Source organism: Gobius niger, assembly GCF_951799975.1.
Source record: "Gobius niger genome assembly, chromosome: 19".
NCBI classification, from domain to species: Eukaryota; Metazoa; Chordata; class Actinopteri; order Gobiiformes; family Gobiidae; genus Gobius; species Gobius niger.
In genome coordinates, this window is record NC_136870.1 from 10,925,052 (window position 1) to 10,946,002 (window position 20,951).

At 41.3% G+C, this 20,951-nt stretch overlaps 2 protein-coding genes and 1 long non-coding RNA gene across 5 annotated transcripts; all 3 read left to right on the top strand.

Moving 5' to 3' along the window:
* Positions 1-1,169: 1,169 nt before the first annotated feature.
* Positions 1,170-6,346, top strand: LOC306978408 (sodium-dependent neutral amino acid transporter B(0)AT2-like). Of its 3 annotated transcripts, XM_079576936.1 has the most exons (12): positions 2,011-2,322; positions 2,735-2,938; positions 3,253-3,410; positions 3,625-3,745; positions 3,827-3,996; positions 4,150-4,260; positions 4,325-4,566; positions 4,641-4,824; positions 4,918-5,119; positions 5,206-5,365; positions 5,439-5,601; positions 5,675-6,346. In XM_079576936.1, the coding sequence occupies exons 2-12, from the start codon at positions 2,737-2,739 to the stop codon at positions 5,921-5,923; spliced, it is 1,962 nt and encodes a 653-aa protein (XP_079433062.1). In that variant the 5' UTR covers positions 2,011-2,322; positions 2,735-2,736; the 3' UTR covers positions 5,924-6,346. The 3 variants fall into 3 exon arrangements, with proteins under 3 accessions (XP_079433061.1, XP_079433062.1, XP_079433060.1); XM_079576935.1 differs by lacking the exon at positions 2,011-2,322 and adding an exon at positions 1,170-1,253 and having other exon boundaries at positions 3,625-3,996; XM_079576934.1 differs by having other exon boundaries at positions 3,625-3,996.
* A 1,939-nt stretch (positions 6,347-8,285) lies between these two features.
* On the top strand, positions 8,286-10,324 carry LOC306978414. Its single transcript, XR_013793896.1, has 3 exons — positions 8,286-8,409; positions 8,477-8,620; positions 10,238-10,324. It is a non-coding gene; the product is annotated as an uncharacterized lncRNA (long non-coding RNA).
* Positions 10,325-11,071: 747 nt separating this feature from the next.
* On the top strand, positions 11,072-20,098 carry LOC306978410 (vesicular glutamate transporter 1-like). Its single transcript, XM_079576938.1, has 13 exons — positions 11,072-11,475; positions 14,558-14,810; positions 15,255-15,373; positions 16,408-16,522; positions 16,600-16,687; positions 16,758-16,844; positions 16,938-17,074; positions 17,147-17,296; positions 17,379-17,511; positions 17,862-17,972; positions 18,052-18,179; positions 18,685-18,754; positions 18,828-20,098. The coding sequence occupies exons 1-13, from the start codon at positions 11,414-11,416 to the stop codon at positions 19,103-19,105; spliced, it is 1,731 nt and encodes a 576-aa protein (XP_079433064.1). The 5' UTR covers positions 11,072-11,413; the 3' UTR covers positions 19,106-20,098.
* The last annotated feature ends 853 nt before the right edge of the window (positions 20,099-20,951 follow it).

Genomic DNA, 20,951 nt, shown 5'->3' on the forward strand with positions numbered 1-20,951 from the left:
CTGCGTAAATGGGTAAAATGAAGGGTAAACTTCATATATAAACTATTTGATTGGGACAGCACATGTTAATAAGCACACATGAAACTCTTGCATGTGTCTGTTTCCCCACAGTCACGCTCACAAATACCAAAACCTGCACAGTTCCTAACCAAGTTCCTGGCTTATGATGGAGATGGGTCCCCGGGCACTGTGCAGACGCAGACGGCTCCTGCCCTATGGCTCAGGTTCATGGGTCAAATGACAGATCTCTCTGCATTAACTATGAAGTCCATAATACAAAAAACACTCAAACATTTTTAGATGTAGCAAAGCAGCCAAAACTAACTATTTAGTATATTATTTTAAATAACATCTTGATGCAGTAACAATCTGTTGTATCCAAATATTTATACAATACAATCTTATAGTTATTAGTTGTTTCATTTGACAAGTCCACCCATGTTTAATTTAATTTAACGTATGTTTTTAAATGTCATTAATAAAACCTGTATTGTGCTGTACAAGCCTGTTTTTATTGGTGTTCTGACAAATCTGCGCCATCGGCTCTTCCGACCACCTATTACCACTCACACATGTAAGTGGTTGGGGAAACCTATGCATGAGGAAAACACGCATCCACAGAAAGGCCCATCTGCCCCGGGGGATATTTCAAAGTTATCTCTGAAACTCATATCATAGTTGTGAAAAGTGGTGTTGGGCGGAAATTAAGCGCATAAAGAAAGTGCTTGCAAAGGAAAACATCTGCTGACCATATGTAGGGTCTATTGACTTTTCCTCTGTGGTGATTATAATATGGTTTGATTCTGCAAAATGAACAAATAGCAACAGGCACACAACCTACTGTACATTTCCATTTACCTTCAAATTTATGACCCGAGAGTTCATGGGTTAAGTGTCACCTCTACTAGATACCTGTTTTAAGTTCACACACAGCAAGCAAATTCCTCACCACTTCAGTATCAACTTTCACTTCTTACTTTTGGGGGAGAAATGTTGTCATCAATAATCCCTGTTCAGCAGATACACAAAAGGCTACATGATGTCACCAATAACAACAAATGTGTAAGAATGCGTTACTATGTATATTGTTGATGTTTGGGAGAGACATTGAGAAAAAGACTGATAGCTGTGGCTGATTGGATGAGTGGGACAAAGGGGGCGGGGTCATCTAGAGCTGTCGCAGGTCACCACTTGACTTTGATTTGACTGGGACGTTTAGGGCAACTTTTTCAGCATTTTCTTCTTTACGTCAGGTATGTTTCTTGTTACCGCGTACAATATAGCGAAATATTGTGAACTGTTCTTCGTGCATGGTTAAAAAGTAATTGTTTGGTTTTGCGTGTCCAACGCTACGTGGCAGTGCGCGTGTGAACTGAGCTGATCCGCTCCATTCGCTCTATTTACTCCCCTGAATGGCTCACACATTTTTACATTTTTGCATCCAATTTGGGGACAAGATGTGTTTTCTCATAATTTAGACTGAAACGTCCATCTCTTGCCATATGATATGATTTTCAGTAAATTACATTTTTATAAACGAGAGTTTCACTGTGCCACGTGTTATGGTTTACTACATGTAAACAGAGATGGACATCCTCTTTCCCAACCGATGCAGATAAAAAGAGAAGTTGGTCTTGAATGCACCATTGCAGAGGTTTTACTCACGTGTGGGCAACATTTGTTGATGATGTTTATTAAGCATGCATGCATGTCAGTTTAGTGAAAATCACTCTATGTTCATTTATTATTCTGTTGCATTTACGTAACGTAGGGTATATTTTAATGAGCGTAGAAGATTAGGCTCTAAATTAAACGGTAGACCGTGCTCTTGTGCTTAGAGGTTTACTGATATAGTTATTGCTACAATAATCATATTCTAACAACACTTCGTTAAAAATATTTTTTTTATTAATCTGTCTTTGATCAGTAGTCATGGATGCTAGCGCGAGCCCGAGTGTCCCTGAACCCAACGTACTGTAGGTGTGGTCAGTGCATGATTGCATCAAGCGGAAGCAGGGAACCACCAAATAAAGGGGACCAAACGCGGGCTGCTTTGACAATGTATATCTCTTTTCGCGCTTTGAAGTCTCTGTGGGCATCTTTACTTTAAATTACAGACATCTACAACATTACATACGAAAGTCAAAGCCCGTTTATCAAGCTTTACCCTTGCGCATTGTAGTAACTTTGTAGTAACGCGCCAGAGACAGAGCCACACGTGTTCGTGAAGGATAATCTACCTCACTACTGTCTGCACTTGTACATTGTTGTGGGATTTTACGCTAAAATACCTCGCGGTTCTCGACGTCTCCTGTGAATCAGGTCAGTTGGGTTTGTTGTGGCCTTAAACAGATTAGTTTGGAGCGAGTAAAAAGCGTTCATTGACCTAATGGATGATCTTGTTGTGTGTCTATGTCAACACAATGTCCAGTTATGACATGAAGGATATTTCAAGAACATAATAAAAAGTGTGGCTCAGACATTGTTTAGTGTTTGCAGTTTAACTAGTCTAATAAGGGATTATTCCTGCTACAATTAAACGTGTTGACTATCTGGTGGGAATTACCTCCTTGGTCATTTGTTTTTGCAATTGTTCTCCCATAATTCATTATAGTTATGTAGTACAGGTGTCGAAATTATATTTTCTCCACAAGTATGCAAAATATCTTAATCTAATTGTGGCCATTCATAATTTCTTAGTACAATGTCATTATAGTATTTCTTATCATTTCAGACATGGAGAAGCAGCCCTTGCCTACAGATGATGACCAGGCAGAGAGTGGGCCCTATGGGGGTGAAGAGCAGCAGGAGGAATCAGAGCCGGTGGCTCGTGCGGGTTGGAACAGCAAAGTCGAGTACTTTTTGGCCCAAGTAGGGTTCAGCGTGGGTCTCGGCAACGTCTGGCGCTTTCCATATCTGTGCCACCAGAACGGAGGAGGTGAGAGGCTATTCTATTGTTGACCACTTAGAGCATGCAAAGTAACTGGACACCACTTTGTGTGTGACATCAACAGAGTGATGAAGCATGTGCCATATTTACCTATGACTATACGTAGACACACTGTACATGTGACAACAGTAGGTAAGAGGTCTACAACTTTGTTCTGCTACTTTATCAAAAATGAATAAAATGTAGTAGGTCTATGTTTATGTACAATATTTCAGCACAAACTGATAGAAAATACATCTCCCTCCAAATATTTTACTATATTTATTTTTTGAATTTTGTTAAAATTCTGGTGTTCTCTTCAGGGTCTTTCCTCCTTCTGTACATCCTGCTGATGGTGGTTGTGGGCATCCCTCTGTTCTTCCTGGAGCTGGCGGCAGGACAGGCGATCAGACAGGGGAGCATTGGCGTGTGGAAGTACATCTCTCCAAGGCTGTCCGGGATTGGCTACTCCAGCTGTGTGGTAAGACTCTTTTCCGATATTTTCACTTGTCACTTAGTTGTTTTACACTTGCAACATCTGTTTACGTATTTGTCAATGAATATCAGAGGTTTTATCAATCAAAAAGGGAGTTTCATCAGTTTACAGCCACTTCTTTGTTTCTAAAATAAAAATTCAGTTGATTTTTTTGTGTGTTTTTCATTTATATTTTCTTTTCCTGCTCAACTGTTTACAGGTGTGTTTCTTTGTGGCTCTCTACTACAATGTTATTCTTGCGTGGAGCCTTTTCTACCTCGGGAACTCATTCCAGTCCCCTTTACCTTGGGAACAGTGTCCAAATGAAGTCAACGCCACTGGTAAATGCTCCTCCTGTCCCAATTTCATACAGGTTTCTGTGAAATCTTTGAATAATGGTGTTTTTCTTCTCCCGGTTACAGAGTGTGAGAAGAGCTCTCCCACATCATACTTCTGGTACCGTAAAGCTCTGGATATCACTGACTCAATCGATGAGACAGGCTCGTTCAACCCTTACATTGTGTGCTGTCTGCTGGGCGCCTGGACCATTGTGTGCCTGGGAATGTTTAGAGGAATCAAAACCTCCGTCAAGGTACCGCGCTGCTCGTATTTTGACTTCCCACCCCTTGTTATTGAACGGTGTCCCACATTTTCCCCTCTCAAATCCAAGTCATGTGGCGGGCTTATGTTTGTGGCCAACTTTGTGGAATGTTTGCAATAGAAATTTTCATTTTGCTCCTTTCAGGTTATGTACTTCTCCTCCATATTCCCGTATGTGGTGCTGTTCTGTTTCCTGGTGCGTGGACTCATGTTGGACGGCGCCATGGAGGGCATCACCCACATGTTCTACCCAAAGGTACGCCACTTTCCTGTCTGCAAAAAGAAAGTGTTTTAAGTGTTTTTCTTTGTCAAATTTGCAGCTTGAAATCTGGGGTAACGTACAGGTCTGGAGGCAGGCTGCCACCCAGGTGTTTTTCGCCCTGGGCCTTGGCTTCGGGTCCATTATCGCCTACTCGTCCTACAATCCCAAAAACAACAACTGCCACCGAGATGCTTACACCGTCTCCATTATTAACTTCCTCACGTCGGTTCTTGCCACTCTGGTCGTATTTGCGGTGCTGGGCTTTCGCGCTAAAGACAAGGTTAAAGACTGCATTGCTCGGTAGGTGTACTTTTATATGTTTAGTATTTTTGTGCAATGGAAGTGTTTTGTCAGCATTGCTTTTATTTCGCCAGCAATCTGATGCAGGTGTCTGAGAGCTTTCACAGCGGGAGAGTGAACGTAAGCATCATGCCCAAATTCAACCTGTCAGACCCTAGTTCTGTGGCACCTGAAGACTACAGTTCCTGGTTTACACAATACGGCAGTCAAATCCCAGGGAATCTAACGCAATGCAATTTGGAGGAGGAGATGCAAAAGGTAGAGCGCCCTTAAGATCTAGCTTCTTTTTAATTTACAGGCCTTGTTTTAGTTCTCAAGAAAAGTGACGCACTCTTCTGATTGTTTATTGAGGGCGTGGAAGGCACCGGTTTGGCATTCATCGCATTCACCGAAGCCATGACGCTGCTCCCTGGCAGTCCCTTCTGGTCCGCCCTGTTCTTCCTCATGCTGCTCAACCTGGGACTCAGCACCATGTTCGGAACTATGGAGGGCATCCTGGCCCCCCTGACTGACCGCTTTAAGATACTGGCCAATAACAAGACAAAACTCACCGGTAGTGCCTTGTTCCAATGACTTGTTTTTAGCTGTGTATATATATAATAGAGGGGCTTGCTTCTAACTTGGCTTTTGTTATTGTAGTCTTCAGCTGCATTATTGGCTTTCTGATTGGCCTGCTCTTCACTCAACGCTGTGGAAACTACTTTGTCACCATGTTCGACGACTACTCTGCCACTCTGCCCCTCATCATTGTGGTCGTTTTTGAGACCTTCAGTGTGTCATGGCTGTATGGAGCCGATAGGTAAGTTTAGAGCTAACTTAAATGTATAAAGACAAAGATTTAAAAACATTTAACATCTGTGTCTGTAACATAGGTTCCTTGATGATATTGAGGGGATGCTGGGATGGCGACCACATGTTATCTACAAATACCTGTGGAAATACATTTGCCTGCTTTCGATGTTGGGTCTGCTGTTGGCCACAATTATACGCATGTTAATTAAGAGACCAACATACATGGCATGGAACCAAGAAAAAGTAAATGCCTTCATTGGAAATTCTATTGTCTGTTCCAAAACTGTAACTCATCGACCCTCTGTTGGTTCTCCAGGCCTCAGAAGAATACCTGGATTATCCTGACTGGGCCTTGGCTGTTCTGGCGTTGCTGATCATTTTTGCCATGATGCCTGTTCCTGTGTGCTTCATCCGCTCCCTGCTGCAGGACAGAGTAAGGCAAATGTCCCGCGATGGAGAAAATGCAGCCTATAGCATGGTCAGTACAGATGACAAGTGTGAGACTCCCCTCACTGACATGTCGGAGCTGGAGCAGAGGAATGGGACTGCAGCAGCGTATTGTTAAGTTCAAACTGTTACCGAGCCGAATGGACCTGGGTTACACCATTTTAGCCACTTAGAGAGGGTTGTGGTTTTTGGACCACTACAATTATTACTGGAATGTGTTTTCTGTTTCTTCCATCACAATCTCTCTTATGGAAAAGGCAGGTCATTTTGTTACTGCAATGTTACAAAGAACCTAAAGGTGTGGTTTAACATTTCAAATGATTTTCACAAACAAAGTTGGCCCTGCTGTTGCCCCCTACAGACAAATATGCTATCAGATTCCACTACAACATTCAAGGTTTTTTTCTCAAGCCAATGTCAAGAAACATTTTATTGTCTTGGGGCATCTCTAATGCAAACATATCCTCTTGTCATGCTGTGGGTAAAATCCTATGTGAGTTTGTACTGTATGCACTTGAGGCTGAGACTGTTGTTTTAAGTATTCGTAACAGTGATCGGGAACATGTTCACCAAAGCACAGATGTTCTGTACTGCCAAAAAGACAGTAAAGGTTATGCCATTGGACGCCAGTATTAATGTTACCGTGGACCACATGTGTTTACAGCCTAATCCAGGGGTTTCCAAACTTTTTTTTACCCCTAATTTTATGTAACAAAAATATCAGAGAGCTCCTTATTCTTCAAAGATGCTTGTGTTACTATGCGGCATAAGTGGAGTTTTCTTTGGAGATTGTGTTCAACATGCACAGAACAAAAGAAAAGTGTTTGTTTAATGGCAAGTTATACCCAGACTGGGCTGGAGAGCTACTGATAGCTCCCGAGCCACTGGTTGGAGATCCCTGGTCTAATCTCTCTGTGAAGTCGCAATCAAATTGTCATGTGCCGCCAGAGTGAGCATTGTTTTTGTAAAACTGTTTTGGTAAGGATCATATGGACACTGGAGGTGTCTATTGTAAATATGTAAGTAATGGCCATACAAGTGTCCCTGGACAAATGAATTTAAATCATAATTAGTCAAGCGACCAATGACAAAAGCATTAATTCTTTTTAGATTTTTCTTTGTAGATTTTTTAGGTTACACAGAACCACAAGGCTGCTTTGTGTCTAGTTTATTGGAGATCTGTGCTATTTATTGTTGCTGTGGGTTTCTTGGAGAGTTAAATGTTGAATGTACATTTTTAGATCTTAAGTGCCTTCTGCTTTTTATTGATGAATCTCTGATGTCAAAGCATTCCAACAAACTTTGTGTAAGTAGTTTTTATGCCCGTCTTTAGGTACTGTACATGGTAAAAGCTTTATGGAAAAATGTAATATAATTCATTTGTAATATATTTGTGGCATTTTTAATAAATGCATTTTGAGCATTTGAGCAACTTTTTTTTTGGTGTGATTTCTGCTGGAACCGACATTTGCAACTACGGACTTGAAGTGGGCTACATCCCGAACTATGGGAAGTTTTATAGCAAATTAATTATTACACATCTTCACTGAGGCCGTTTGAGATACAAAGGCGAGGTAATTTCATACACAGTTATGGGGTGGGGAGCATGTTACTACAATCAGAACACAACGTGACACACCCCCTGCTATTTCTAGCACTGGATCTGCCTGGGAAAGTGTGAAACTGGAAATGGAAATAGCTTGAGTTACTTGATTGTATCCTCAGCTCTTTAGGTGGTCAGAGGAACAACACTGAGAATTTCACTGGGGCACATGACCTTTAATAGCACTGATAAAACCTTGAATGCACTATTATGACTAAATACTGGCTTTGTTTTATCTTACACTTTAAGTCTTTGCCACTTTTTTCCCCTCTAGTCAAAACAACCCACAGCACCAGTAGTATTCAGTGCTAATCAGTGCTATAGAATAATATATACATGAACGAAAAGTCTTCCAAGTCTTTTTATAACTTCAATGACAGGGGCTGAAAGGCTCTCGTGCATTTCAGCAGTGAATCACTTCTGCCAGTAGAGGGCTCTGTTGTTCTCCTCCCCGTCATATTTATTCATGAACTAATATACTTTTTGGTTCACTATCTTAAGTGAATGGCCAGCAAGCTAAATAGCAAAGTTATCAATAATCTTTACAAGCCTCGAGAATGTAATTCTTAAAACCATGTAAGCTCTTCTGGTCCTGTCTGCGCGAGAAGAGTATTTGCAGGTGTCCCATTGGGAAAGCAAACTGTCAGGAGAGTTGAGTTGTCTTGGATGCAGTTTTCATTTCAGTCAACTGACAAGGAAGAGCGCACAAAACACCACGACAGGTTTAAATCAGGTAAGAAAAGATCATGTTTGAAATGATGATTTGTACAAAATGGTTTGGCATTTTTCCCAATACTCACTGTGTTGTTTGACCTGTCTTTTAGAGGCAACCATGGCAGGTGCACCTCCTCTCTATCTCTTGCTGCTCCTTCCTCTTTGCGCTTTGCAGTCTGGGGGTCAAATAATCCCCCACGAGGCACAGGCCGCACCTCCGCCTCCAGCACAGCCCCGACATCTGTCCAACCACGATGAAAACACAAACACAAACACCAAATTAACAGGTAACGCGTTTAAGCACAAATATACTGCATGATTGTAGTAAAACAGCCCTCCACTGTGTTCTCTCAGGTAACCAAATGGACAGTGCCAAAGTGGGGGTTTTCATTGCTGCCTCCATTGGGATATTTGCTTTAATGGCTGCTGTCTACTGCATCTACACCAGGTTTTACACCAAGCACCAATACCTGCACGCACAGCTGAATGAGGACCCAGGTATGTTTTACTGAGTGTCATTACACAGTCATTCAAAAATTAAATAGTATAGGTAGATTTATATCCAAGAAAAAGTACATTTATATTTTTTATATCACTTGCTAAAATAGTTTAGAGAGGTTTGAAAAACCTCAGTTGATCTTAATCCTCCCAGTGGAGACAAACAGAAGAGCATCACTTCTGCTTACACAACAGTGTCTGGGATGATATTACAGGTCTGAAATGAAACCAAAGAAGGAGACAGTCAGCTGATCAAAACACAAAGTCGCTGACTTCTAAAGAACCTCGCAGAGACTTCCTGTAGTTTTAAGTAACACAATAAGATTACCATTTTATTGACAAGTACGTGACTATGGCTTTTAGCCGACTATACAAATGTATTAATCTGTACAGTCATGAATAATAGGCCGGAGCTCGTGCTCAAATGCCGGTGCCAAACTGGGGGGTTGAAGGGGAATTTGATGCAAAACTGATGAAATTCAAAGTCTTTATAAGCTGAGAGGCTTATTTACGGCTACAAACCAAAGTGAAATAAGATGATAATGCAGGTTTCTGCGTTATATGTAATGTTTGAGATTACTTAACAAAGAGTAGTGCAACTTTAATATAAAAGGTTTGTTTTGTTGTTGAGTTGCTTTATTTGTTGCTCTGCTTCTGTCCAACCCTTTTATGGTTAAAATAATATTGATCTTAGAAGGAAAGTACTTTTTTGAATGTGAGCAACCAAAGATAAACTTTCATTCAATACTGGACTGTGGGGCGACAGTGGCACAGTTGGTAGAGTGGGTCATCTCATGAAGATGCACACTGTCATTGTGTCTTTGGGCCAGACACTTCACCCGCCTTGCCCCCAGCGTCTACATACATTGGTGTGTGAATGGGTGACTGGTTCCTTGCTCACAGCTGGACTATTGTAATTCATTATATTATAGCCTTGACCAATTGTCCATCCTCAGACTACAGTTAGTCCAGAATCTGGCAGCTCGTCTGCCACATTACTCCTGTACTTCCTGTGACTTTTAGAATCCAGTTTAAAATGTTACTGTCTCTTCATGACCTTCTTATTTCCGGTTTCCTCCGAGTACTATGGTTTCCCCTCACCTTCGAAAACATGCTGGTCACATTGACCCACAGTGGGGACGTGGCTCAGTCACAGCAACTCAGGACTAACACCTGAACACAATTTCGTTGTCCGCTTGTACAATGACAAATAAAGCACTTACTTACTTACTTAAGCACTTTGGGGCAGTACTCTGTTTTTAAAATGTGCTATATAAATAAACCTTGATCTTGACCTTGACCTTGACCTTGCTGTATAGTGCTTTGGGCCTGACGAAGGTAGAAAAGCGCTTTATAAGTTGAGACCATTTACCATTCATTAATTCTAAGTGAATGCAAAAAAAACTAATTACTGTATATTTTTATTTTCACAAGATTCAGCTAATGCTTGATGATGTTTTTGGAATACTTTACCATGTCCTCTGTATCATGCACTTAGTTACACACATTGACTTGTTAACTCAAGAAGCTCCTTGAACTAGAACAAACCGCACAGAGTGTAACCAGTTCCTATTATAGATGTTATATATGTTGTAATGAAAATTTTATGTTTTTCAGATTTCCCGTCAGACCCCTCCACTGACCCTCCCCCTGTGTTTTTCCATGGCTCCACCTTCTCCAGCGCCACGGATGTTCGCAAGAGTGGATATGGCTCCCTCTCTGTCTCTTCCTCCATCATCTCTGTACCCCCCAGACTGTCCCCTCCCCCCTGCGCCATGCCCTTCCCACCCCCTTTCCTCTCCTCGCACTCTCTCAGGACCATCTCAGCGCGAGACCTGCAGAAGGGCTGCATCTGAGTGTATTCAGTGTGCAACACAACACAAGTAGTTTCTACGGCTTCGGTCCTGCTCTTAGTTTGTTCTCCATAATGTACACCACAATTCACAGTTCAGAAGACTGTAGACAACAAAACACTCCCCATGTTCTAGGACCTGTGGATGGATATTCAGCTCACTCACCTGTATTTTGTTTGCTTGTCATCAACCACAATAAAGTCACTGCATTTTATTCTGGAAGCTTCATATTTTTTTTCTTGCTAAATCTATAGGCCTATAAATAGTATTTTTATTTTTATTATTTTGTGACCTTATATAGCCTATGTTTTGGTTTCATTAACAGCACATTTGAATTCCATAATTGGTTGGATGTTGAGGTGGTGGCCTAATAGCTCCACTTCTTAATTTGGGAGATAATTTGGGAGATAAAGCGCTAAAGCCGTCTGAAGTCTCTGTCCAGGTCGAAACATACTTAGGAATGCTGCTTGTACAACGCTGTTTACTCTTACTTTCCATTCTGAGCCAATAATAGCCACTGCTGGAGTGGAGAATGGACAGGAAGTGACATGCACCTTCCACTCACTCACACACTTGGAGAGATTAGCGGGCGGGCTGCAGTAATCTGGTTTCAGGACCACGGCCAGAGGCACCGCGCGGCCATGTATCCCGTCGAAAGTTGTCTTCGGGAACTTTATACGGATTCTTGTGGAGTTTGGAGTCGGACAAAGTGGACTTGCGGCCATGTCTGCGCGCTTTGGTTTATTTAAATATTGCCGAGAAGACGAAGACTGTGGACATTTCGTATGATTCAAAACTTTACTTTCTCAATGAAATAAAACAGAGATAAGGTCTTTTAAATTCCCTTCGAGAACCACGGAGCAGAGAGGCACAGAGGCGAGGCTGTGCGCTCACACGGGAGCGCGCACAGTGGACCTTGGTGGGATTCTGGAGTCGTAGGATGGAGTTCCGACAGGACAGGTTAAAGGCAGTGACTGCCAAGACTCTCGGCAAAATATATGGGTATGTATTCTTCTTTATAAAGACCTGACATGTGATAATCATGCACGTATTGCTGTGCGTAAAACTCTGAAATTGGCACAAAAGTATTTCTGACTGATCTACATATATATTCCTGCCACATTGATAGAAAAAGCACCACGACGGTTCCTGTGCGGTCAGCAGATCACATAAGGCTCATGGATTCTATTTAGTTTGGCTTCTTTTAGAAGTTATGTAGAGTTAAAAGGTGCCCTTGCAGGCAGGTCCCTGGTGAGTTACTTTATACTCTAGCCAGTAGGCTGCCTCCACACGCTCCAGTCTAATAGCTTTGGAAAGCAAAAGCAGCCAATGGAAAGTTATTTAGGCTTTGTGCTCATCCATCTATAATATCAATGTAGGCTCTTCCTGTTTTCAGACACTGCTGCTTACAGGATTAGGCCAACTTTGATTCTTGGGCATCACTGGATTCACTCACTCCAGGAATCACTCCTTGGCCCAGCAATTAATGCAGAGAGGTCAGACGGGATTGAGGACATTACAGTGCATCACACAGGCCCTGGTGTAGTTTTGAGCACTTTCATAAACGAGTCAAGGACAGCTGGGCAAAGTCTAGCCATAAGTAAAGCCTGACTGGATGTATGTTAAGTGCCGTGGCCTAATGCAGGGGGTATTGATGGGCTCCCTTTCTTTCACTTGGGATTTGATGCTGCGTCTAAACACTTAAATCCTCTCCAGAAATAGATCCTGTACTCCTCCAAGCTGTCGGCCCACGTAAATCCCCGTAGGCCCGTGAACACCTTGGGACGCCTCTCTTCCTCTCGCTCCATCCTTAAGTAGTCCCTCCCCCAAAACGGCTTCAGATTAGCTCTCCAAACCCGCCACACAGACCACAGCCAACCTATTAGCTTTCATTTCCGGTGGGAGCACGTGCACGCAGGTGTTTCGCTGGCACACCCGTGGCGTGCGTAACGGGAAGAACGCTGCACGCAACCTGCCCCGCACTTGCTCTGGCCACCGGTAAAGTACTTCATGGCGCGCTTTGAATATTATAGCGGAGCAAAGAGCAGCATACTTTTAAACTTCAAACAGGGACATGACATTGTTGAGGCAAAATGTGGAGGAAATATATTGATTGACTTAAGTTGGTCTCTGGTATGACAGCTTCTGTTTTGATAAGCAAATGCTATTTATTAGGGTTTTTTGTTTTGTTCGCACAGCCTGCGTACACCATATCCATAAAGCTTTCCACATAATGTGTATATATATATATATATATATATATATATATATATATGTATGTAATACTTTAATAGTTTACAGTTAGCACTTGCTTGTTTGACGCAGTACATGTTCTTCCCTTTCTTACTTGTGTAGTCTTCATACAGGCAGCTTCTCCTGTGCCCTTGAAGTATTTATTGATCGACTTTTGGAGACAGTTTGGAGACAGAGTTGCAACCCATGCCACTGATATTCTCTGCATGTTATTTGCTCAGTAGGTGCAGTTTGACCTTTTCTCATTCAGTTCCTTCCCAGAGCAGTTTAGCAGCCTATTAAACAGGCTATAAGACTTTCCTTTGTGAGATTCATTTTTCAAACAGTTACAATACATGCAAGTAAAATTTAAAAGAACAAAACATTGCAGTCATATTATGGGGAGGGGCTTAATGCCTGATCTATAGAATGATGATAAAAAGGGGTAATCTATAAAAAGCCTGATTAAAGTTGGAGACAGGAAGAGTGAGGGAAGAGGTCCAGCTGGACAAAAATAGTCCAAGCCAGCGGAGATGTTAATAATTCATATTTAAAAATCATTAATACTTGATCATTGTTGAAGACCAAAGCCCTGCTTACAGTAACTCTTACAGTAACTAATGCATCAGTCTGTGGGATTGGTATTTTGAGACTGGTTTTGGGTTTTTTCAGTAGCAGTGTGGTTGGATTTGAGAATACATTTACAGGCAGTTGTTTTACACCACTGTGTGATGGCTCGCCAAGGACATACAGATCAAGTTACATTGTCAGATTTAGTGCCTGAAGCGTAAAAATCAAAACGTGGCGGCAAAAAAAATCATGTTATCAATAATTTTTGTGGAATTGACTAAAGGAATCTAGAGAAGATTCAAGATATACAGTATATTACTGCTCAGATGAAACAATGGTGTAATTTAATAAAAAGCCTGAGCTATTTATTGTTTTTTAAGGCTGGCATCATGTCACTGAGCCTTGTTATAAATTATGTAAATCTCAGGAGTCCAGTGCAGCGCTTCACCGAGGCCTTTACGTCTGAAACTCGATCACTGTTCAGCTGGAACTACCACACTAATGGTTTGTTCTGTTCACAGCTCAGATTTATATTACATTTGGATACTTTCAGTCCATTTCAATCATACGTTACTGAGCTCTTTTATCTGACACATGTGCCCCAAATGCCTCCTATGTGTGAAGCAACCCCTCATTCCAAAAATGGAAAATACAAGACATTAGTAGATGTCCGGGGCTCCCATCTTGAATGGAAACTTGACATTGAAGATTTGCTGTTAAATAGATGATTGACTGTGGTACATATTTGACATGTCTCTGGATTTAAAAGGTTTGCAGGTGTTCATGATTCCTGCACTTGTTTAACAGAGGCTGTGGCTGACATTTTCTACTGTACAATTCTTTGTGCTTCATGCTGTTCTTGTGTGAGGCAGGAGCCGAACATGTCAGAAGCCGTGACACTGTGAGACGACTGAGAGTTCAGTGAGCAGTGAGAGAGAAAACACCACTGAATGTCTGGATACAGCTGGAGACACTTGTTTTTACTTTTTTATTTGGATATTAGTAAAGCACCTCCTCTAAGAAGCACGCTCGTTTAAAGTTGTTTAAAATATTATATAACACATATATTTTTGGCCTTTTTTAGCTTCTGGAGATCTCTGAAATCTGGAGAGGTTGAAACTCTAACCCATAAGGCCTGAGTGCATTCCACAGCACACACTGACCGTTTACTTGAGATGCTAATTTGCTGAATCTTTAAAATATGAATGACCTGATTTTACACAGCGGTTTTATATTGATGTATAAAGCGCCTTCAGGATTGTGCTCGGCGCTGTCATTGCAGGGCCCTTGAGAAGAAGCAGGAAAATGGAGAGACCATCGAGTTGTCCGCAGAGGGTCGTCCAGAGATGGTGCAGGAGAAAGAGCTGCCCGTCGTCGACTGCACATGTTTTGGGTTGCCACGGCGATACATCATTGCCATCCTCTCTGGCATCGGCTTCTGCATCTCTTTTGGCATCCGCTGTAATCTGGGAGTGGCCATCGTGAGCATGGTCAACGAACACACGGTTTACAGGGATGAAAAGCAGTACGTAGAGGTGAGTCGACAGCGCGTGTAAGTGCGGTGCATCCTTTCTGCCAGTCCCCTGCTTTGATAAATGCAGCGGGCGGCTTCACGAAGGGCCGTCAAACTTATACAAAAGGGGCACTTTATTGATGAAATCGGGAAATGTGCCCTCAGCATTTAATCCATGCTTCAATGCCTTTAAGAAAATCTGTCCGGAGAAGTGGGTGACTCTAGTGCAAAAGTCACCCACTGCTTGACTGGGGACCTACCTTTACATCATGAGCTAAGTTTGGTCAGGAGTCAGGACGACCTATAGCTACAGTGTAACCTACTGTGCATTCTTCAGGTTGAAGGAGACTAACAGAGTGCCTGGAGTTAACCAACCGTGGAGAGAACTCTAACCCCAACCAAATTTTATGCATTGTATATTATGTATATTATATTTATATCTTTTTTTATTTTTGTCTTCGATCAGAAAGCCGAGTTTGAGTGGGACCCTGAGACAGTGGGAATGATACATGGTTCCTTCTTTTGGGGATACATAGTGACCCAGATCCCCGGAGGCTTTATATGTCAAAAGTTTGCAGCCAACAGGTAAGAAACCACCACCAACAAAAAATTAATACTAATAGATAGATAGATACTGTATAATTATACTTTATAATAGTATGATTTGTGATTCGTAAATGTACTCGTATTAAGAAGCATATTTTTGTATGAATGCAGCATTACAATGTACAGTGAGTTTTCAAACACTTAACTATGTCATTTTATTTATATTAATTGCGGCTCTATACTAAAATATACATGTCTGTTTTATATTGATAATATATCTCCACAGATTATTATTAAAAACAAAGACAAAAAGTGACAACAAAGTGACAACACAATACAACCAAAGCAAACCCATTCTATTGATTTCTATTTGTGAACCTTTACGAATTGTCCATGATACAGAAAAGTATCGATCCAAGCCCAAATGTAGATTTAGAAAACAATAATTGAACTTGGGCTAAACAGTATGAGGAAGAAAAAAAATAAAAGGGGGGAAACGATTTTGACCTGAATATTGCAATAAAGATATTATTGAAATATTACATAACCATTTCTACACAGCAGTACGTTCCATTGAATCTACACCAAAAAAATTAGCAAATTATGTCAAAGTAATCATAAGATACTAAATAAGGCTAACATTTCCACAAAATTAGGAAAATAATGTCTAGGACAACTTGTCTAGGAAGACTTTTTTTTTTAAATCTCAGTGAGTATGATTTTTGGAGACTTTTCGCGATATGGATATTGTGTGACCTCATACTGTGAATAATAATACTACTAAATATTGCACAGCACATATTTTTGAGACCAGGCTTCAACATATGAACCTGGGGTTAGAGGTGCATGAATGTGCTTCCAGAACACACTATTGCATTTGTATGTCATGCTACAAATGCATCTATTTTATCTCAAACAAAACAGCAGGGAATTTAATTTAATTACACACCATCTCTTAGCTGCAAACCAACTCCTCCTCGGGCATAAATAAAGTTGCCTTGAACCTATATTACTTTTGACAAAAGTTGGAGTGGAGTTGGAGACTCAAATGTTTTGTTTTTCTTTGTATCCAGGGTATTTGGCTTTGCTATAGTGGCCACGTCTTGCCTGAACATGCTCATCCCCTCTGCAGCAAAAGCTCACTTTGGTTGTGTTATCATTGTGAGGGTGTTTCAAGGGCTAGTGGAGGTATTTCTTGACTATTCTACTATTATTAATTCAACCGCTATTTCATCACATGTACATACTTCTTCTTTGTGTCTCAGGGTGTTTCGTACCCGGCCTGTCATGGTATCTGGGCAAAATGGGCGCCTCCTCTAGAAAGAAGTCGACTGGCCACGACAGCGTTTTGTGGTTAGTCCCATGAACAATGTGGTAGCTAATGTTCATGTTTATTTACCCATAATGCCCCTGTGTGTTGCAGGGTCTTATGCTGGAGCTGTGATTGCCATGCCTTTAGCTGGCGTCTTGGTGCAGTATTCAGGATGGTCATCAGTGTTTTACGTATATGGTAAGATTGTTTCATCTATTGTGCACTTTCATCTATTTCCACTGAGATCCTACTTTTTAGAGGATATAGAGCTATTCATATTTGTTATTTTAGGGACTTTTGGGATCATGTGGTACTGCTTTTGGATCCTTGTGTCATACGAAAGTCCTGCCGCTCACCCCACCATCACCGAGGAGGAGAGGACGTACATCGAAGAAAGCATTGGACAGACGGCACAACACGCTGTCACAGTAAGTGCACACGATCAAAAACTGGAGATATCTCTGTTGCCGGACTAATCACTGAAAAATATTGTTTTATAGAAATTCAACACTCCCTGGAGGGCGTTCTTCACATCTATGCCTGTCTACGCCATTATTGTGGCCAACTTTTGCAGAAGCTGGACATTTTACCTGCTCCTCATCAGCCAGCCTGCTTACTTCGAGGAGGTGTTTGGTTTTGAGATCAGCAAGGTATTACAATCTTAAAGAAAAAGAAAACATCTCTTTTGTTTTATTTTAATAATATACTAATCATAGATCTGCTTATTCTTAGGTTGGCATCGTTTCCGCCCTTCCCCACTTGGTTATGACCATCATTGTTCCAATCGGTGGGCAACTTGCGGACTATCTTCGATCTAATCACATTATGACAACAACCAATGTCAGGAAACTCATGAACTGCGGAGGTGAGAGGCAATCAAACAATAAAAAAGAGAGAGGAGGAAAAGAAGAAGTAGGCATTTAAAAAGTACTTTTGCAGCGAGGAGAGAAAAATTCAGTAAACCCAAAGTTCTTCCTCTGGTCTATTTTTGATGAGGCAAAAGAAATCAATACGAGTGAAATGGAGAGGCGTGCTGTGTACTTGTCTCCTTGTGGGAAACTGCATCAGTATCGGGCCAAGTAAGGTCGTAGCTCTAACAAGAAATCGTTAAATGGTAGAAATGAAATGGGCTGTCGGCTATTAAACAACATCGCAGATACGAACATACTTTTACTCCATCGACATTATATTTTGTTTTGCCTCTGTGTTGATCAGGTTTTGGGATGGAGGCCACGTTGCTGCTGGTGGTGGGCTTCTCTCACACTAAAGGAGTGGCCATTACTTTCCTGGTGCTGGCCGTGGGCTTCTCAGGCTTTGCTATTTCAGGTAAAAAAACAACAACACGGTGTTATATTTGTGCACGAAGAGTTAGGCATGATAATAACATTTTGTTTTTTCTCTTAAGGCTTCAATGTAAACCACCTGGACATCGCACCCCGGTATGCCAGTATCCTCATGGGGATTTCCAACGGCGTGGGCACGTTGTCTGGGATGGTGTGCCCTCTCATTGTTGGTACCATGACGAAGCACAAGGTAAGGTGTATAAGCGTGAGATAAAGGAGAGTACACACAATGCACAGATGGGGGCAGTGTTTAGCTACATTTCTCTGGATCCTCATGTGTCTCACTCTTGATATTTGTATCTTTTATCCGTATGCTGGTCCCACTGCACAGAATACATGTTTTATGCAGCACAGTACGGCTTGAACTAATTCATCCAACTGCATTTCCACTCTGCATCACTGGAGTCGAGCAGAGAAGGGCCATGGCATTGAGGAGGAAACTCAAACACCGGGTGGCGCTAAAGCCATTTAAATCTTCATAAACATAAATTTGAGCAAATAGATCTGCTTCAGTCTGTGGTTTTTTGTGTGTGTCATAAACAAACATGAGGAACATTGTGGTGGTTGGGCATTTATTCTGCGCTTTTCTTTCCTCAATTAATGTTTAAAGCACTGTTAAAACAGACAATTGAAGATACAAAATGAAGTGCCATTATTTAAATGTACTTTTACACTTTAAATATATCTGTTTGTAGACTCGCGAGGAGTGGCAGGGTGTGTTCCTCATTGCTTCAATTGTTCACTATGGAGGAGTCATCTTTTATGGTGGGTGAATATCTTTCCCCCAAATGTTTACCATAAGCCGTGCAACATTCTTATTGTCTGTAATGTGACACAGGCCTCTTTGCGTCTGGAGAAAAGCAGCCATGGGCCGAGCCGGAGGAGACCAGTGATGAGAAGTGTGGTATCCTGGATGAGGATGAGCTGGCTAATGAGACGGAGGAGCTGTACCGGACCAGCGGCGGAGGGGGGTACGGGGCCATGAACCAGGGGGCTGACCCCAACGGAGGAGCGCCGGTGTCCGGAGGGGGCTGGGTGGCTGACTGGGACAAAACGGAAGAGTATGTACAACCAGGAAACAATGACTATTACACTGGAGAACAGCAGTCGACATAAGACTAGACAAAAGAACTTCTACTGGCGCTATGAAGTACTGAGGGGACAAGGGTTTTCATTATTGTACCTGGACATTTTTGAGACTGCACAGACTGTAGTCAAACTGTAAAAAGTGTATGTATTTATGTGTGATTGTGTTACTCTGTGTGGCAAACAGAATGTCTTAGAGTCCTCCTGCATACTCACACAAAACACATGTTTTCTTTTTAATTCTTTTAATAATATCTCTAGAAATGTCCACTGGTCGTCATCATCGCAGTCAGTTTAACTCGTCTTGTTTTAATTTGATCAAGGCACAAAGTCCCTATTACAGACTTTATATGTACCACATCACACCTAAAGCTAAACAACAGCTCAAAAGGCTTATAATAGCGATATTTAAATTGCATATGAAGACGCCAGAAGACGCCATAGTACCAACAGTGTTGCAGCAACAGCATTTTGCCTGTGCCAATACTTTGTTCTTGTAGTACTGGTGAACTAACTTGTCGACACCCACTTGGCCTAAAGTGTTTTCATGGCAAAAGACTCCCCAGAATAATCAGCCTCACTGTGCCAAAACAACACTGAGACTGAGTTCAAATAAGTCACTTTTTCACTGCATGGCAAATGTCTGACTCTTGAATTGGTCGACTGCTATTTCAAATGCTTAGATCACTCCTGTACCTTATTGTTAATTTGGTAAGTATGTAAAAGTATTACTAGTAATAAGTAATGAGCTCTTTTGTCTTTGAAAAATGCCTTCACTTCTTTGATCATGTTATATTTTTTACAAGCCAGTGTTTCTTTTTTGAAATATTTGAAGACTTATGGTTTCCAGTGAGTGTTTCTAAAAATGCGCACATATAGCATACAACTCCCGCTTTAGTGTTGACCCCTTTTTATGGAGTGAGTATGTAGGTGCTTGGTAAAGTTGAAAGCATCAAGATAGTTGTGGTTGTGTAAAGCTGTGTAGTGGAAAAGTGACTATATATGAAATATATATCTATCAAACCTAAGTGAAAACTACTAAATATCGACTTGTGTTAAAAGCAGGAAATAAGACAATGGACAAATGAATGACATTGTTCTATTTTAGTTCTGGATTAGTTTCCAATGGTAGAAATAATATTGTTTTTTCTGTTTATTTGTTATATTATTGTTTACAGTGTTTTTATTCTTTGTTCAATCTTGGCTGCAACCTGAACTTGTAAACTGTAATAAAATAGAGACGTTCTTGGTATTATTATCCACTTACAACATTAGTGTTCTTCAGCTTATTAATATCCAAGAAATCTGTGGCAGTCATGACAGTCTGTGTAAAGGATTTGGACGAAGATAGTGAAAAATAATACCACTTTGCCGGACACAACTAATGTGTATCTTGTAACCAGTTAAAAACATGTGTTATTAATGTAGAATTCATGAGGAAATAATTAATTTCAGAGGATTTTTCACAATGTTTAAAAACACCCAGCACTCTATTATGATGAAAACATACAGTATATTAGATTAACATATGTGTTAATCTACTTTTGGTAGACATTTATCCACTGGTTGCCAATCCTTGAGACAAAAAGCTTGCCTGTGAATCTGGGCCGATCTACTGGATGCAAAAGAACTGTCCAGTGTCCTCCTCCGACTGGACACGATGGGAAGCTGATGGATAGCACCTTGAGTCCTCTTCGTCGGACGCTTCTTGGCTTTTGAAAGGAAGTCAATAGTCTGAGTACATCCACACAACACTCCACCAATTAGAAGAAAGGGGAACACTCACCAACAGCTGGCATTGAGGAAACTCTTCGTGATGAATGAGTGTTTGAGGATGTCCCAAGGGGTGATTCTGTCCTTCGCATCCCATTTTAAC

Bases quoted from the DNA above. Each gene is read 5' to 3' on its own strand.
- LOC306978408 (XM_079576935.1), top strand. From the start codon at position 2,737: ATGGAGAAGCAGCCCTTGCCTACAGATGATGACCAGGCAGAGAGTGGG. The intron at 4,825-4,917 runs GTAGAGCGCCCT...TTGTTTATTGAG, and splicing joins TGGAGGAGGAGATGCAAAAG to GGCGTGGAAGGCACCGGTTT. The intron at 5,602-5,674 runs GTAAATGCCTTC...TTGGTTCTCCAG, and splicing joins TGGCATGGAACCAAGAAAAA to GCCTCAGAAGAATACCTGGA.
- LOC306978410 (XM_079576938.1), top strand. From the start codon at position 11,414: ATGGAGTTCCGACAGGACAGGTTAAAGGCAGTGACTGCCAAGACTCTC. The intron at 14,811-15,254 runs GTGAGTCGACAG...GTCTTCGATCAG, and splicing joins ATGAAAAGCAGTACGTAGAG to AAAGCCGAGTTTGAGTGGGA. The intron at 16,845-16,937 runs GTAAGATTGTTT...TTGTTATTTTAG, and splicing joins ATCAGTGTTTTACGTATATG to GGACTTTTGGGATCATGTGG.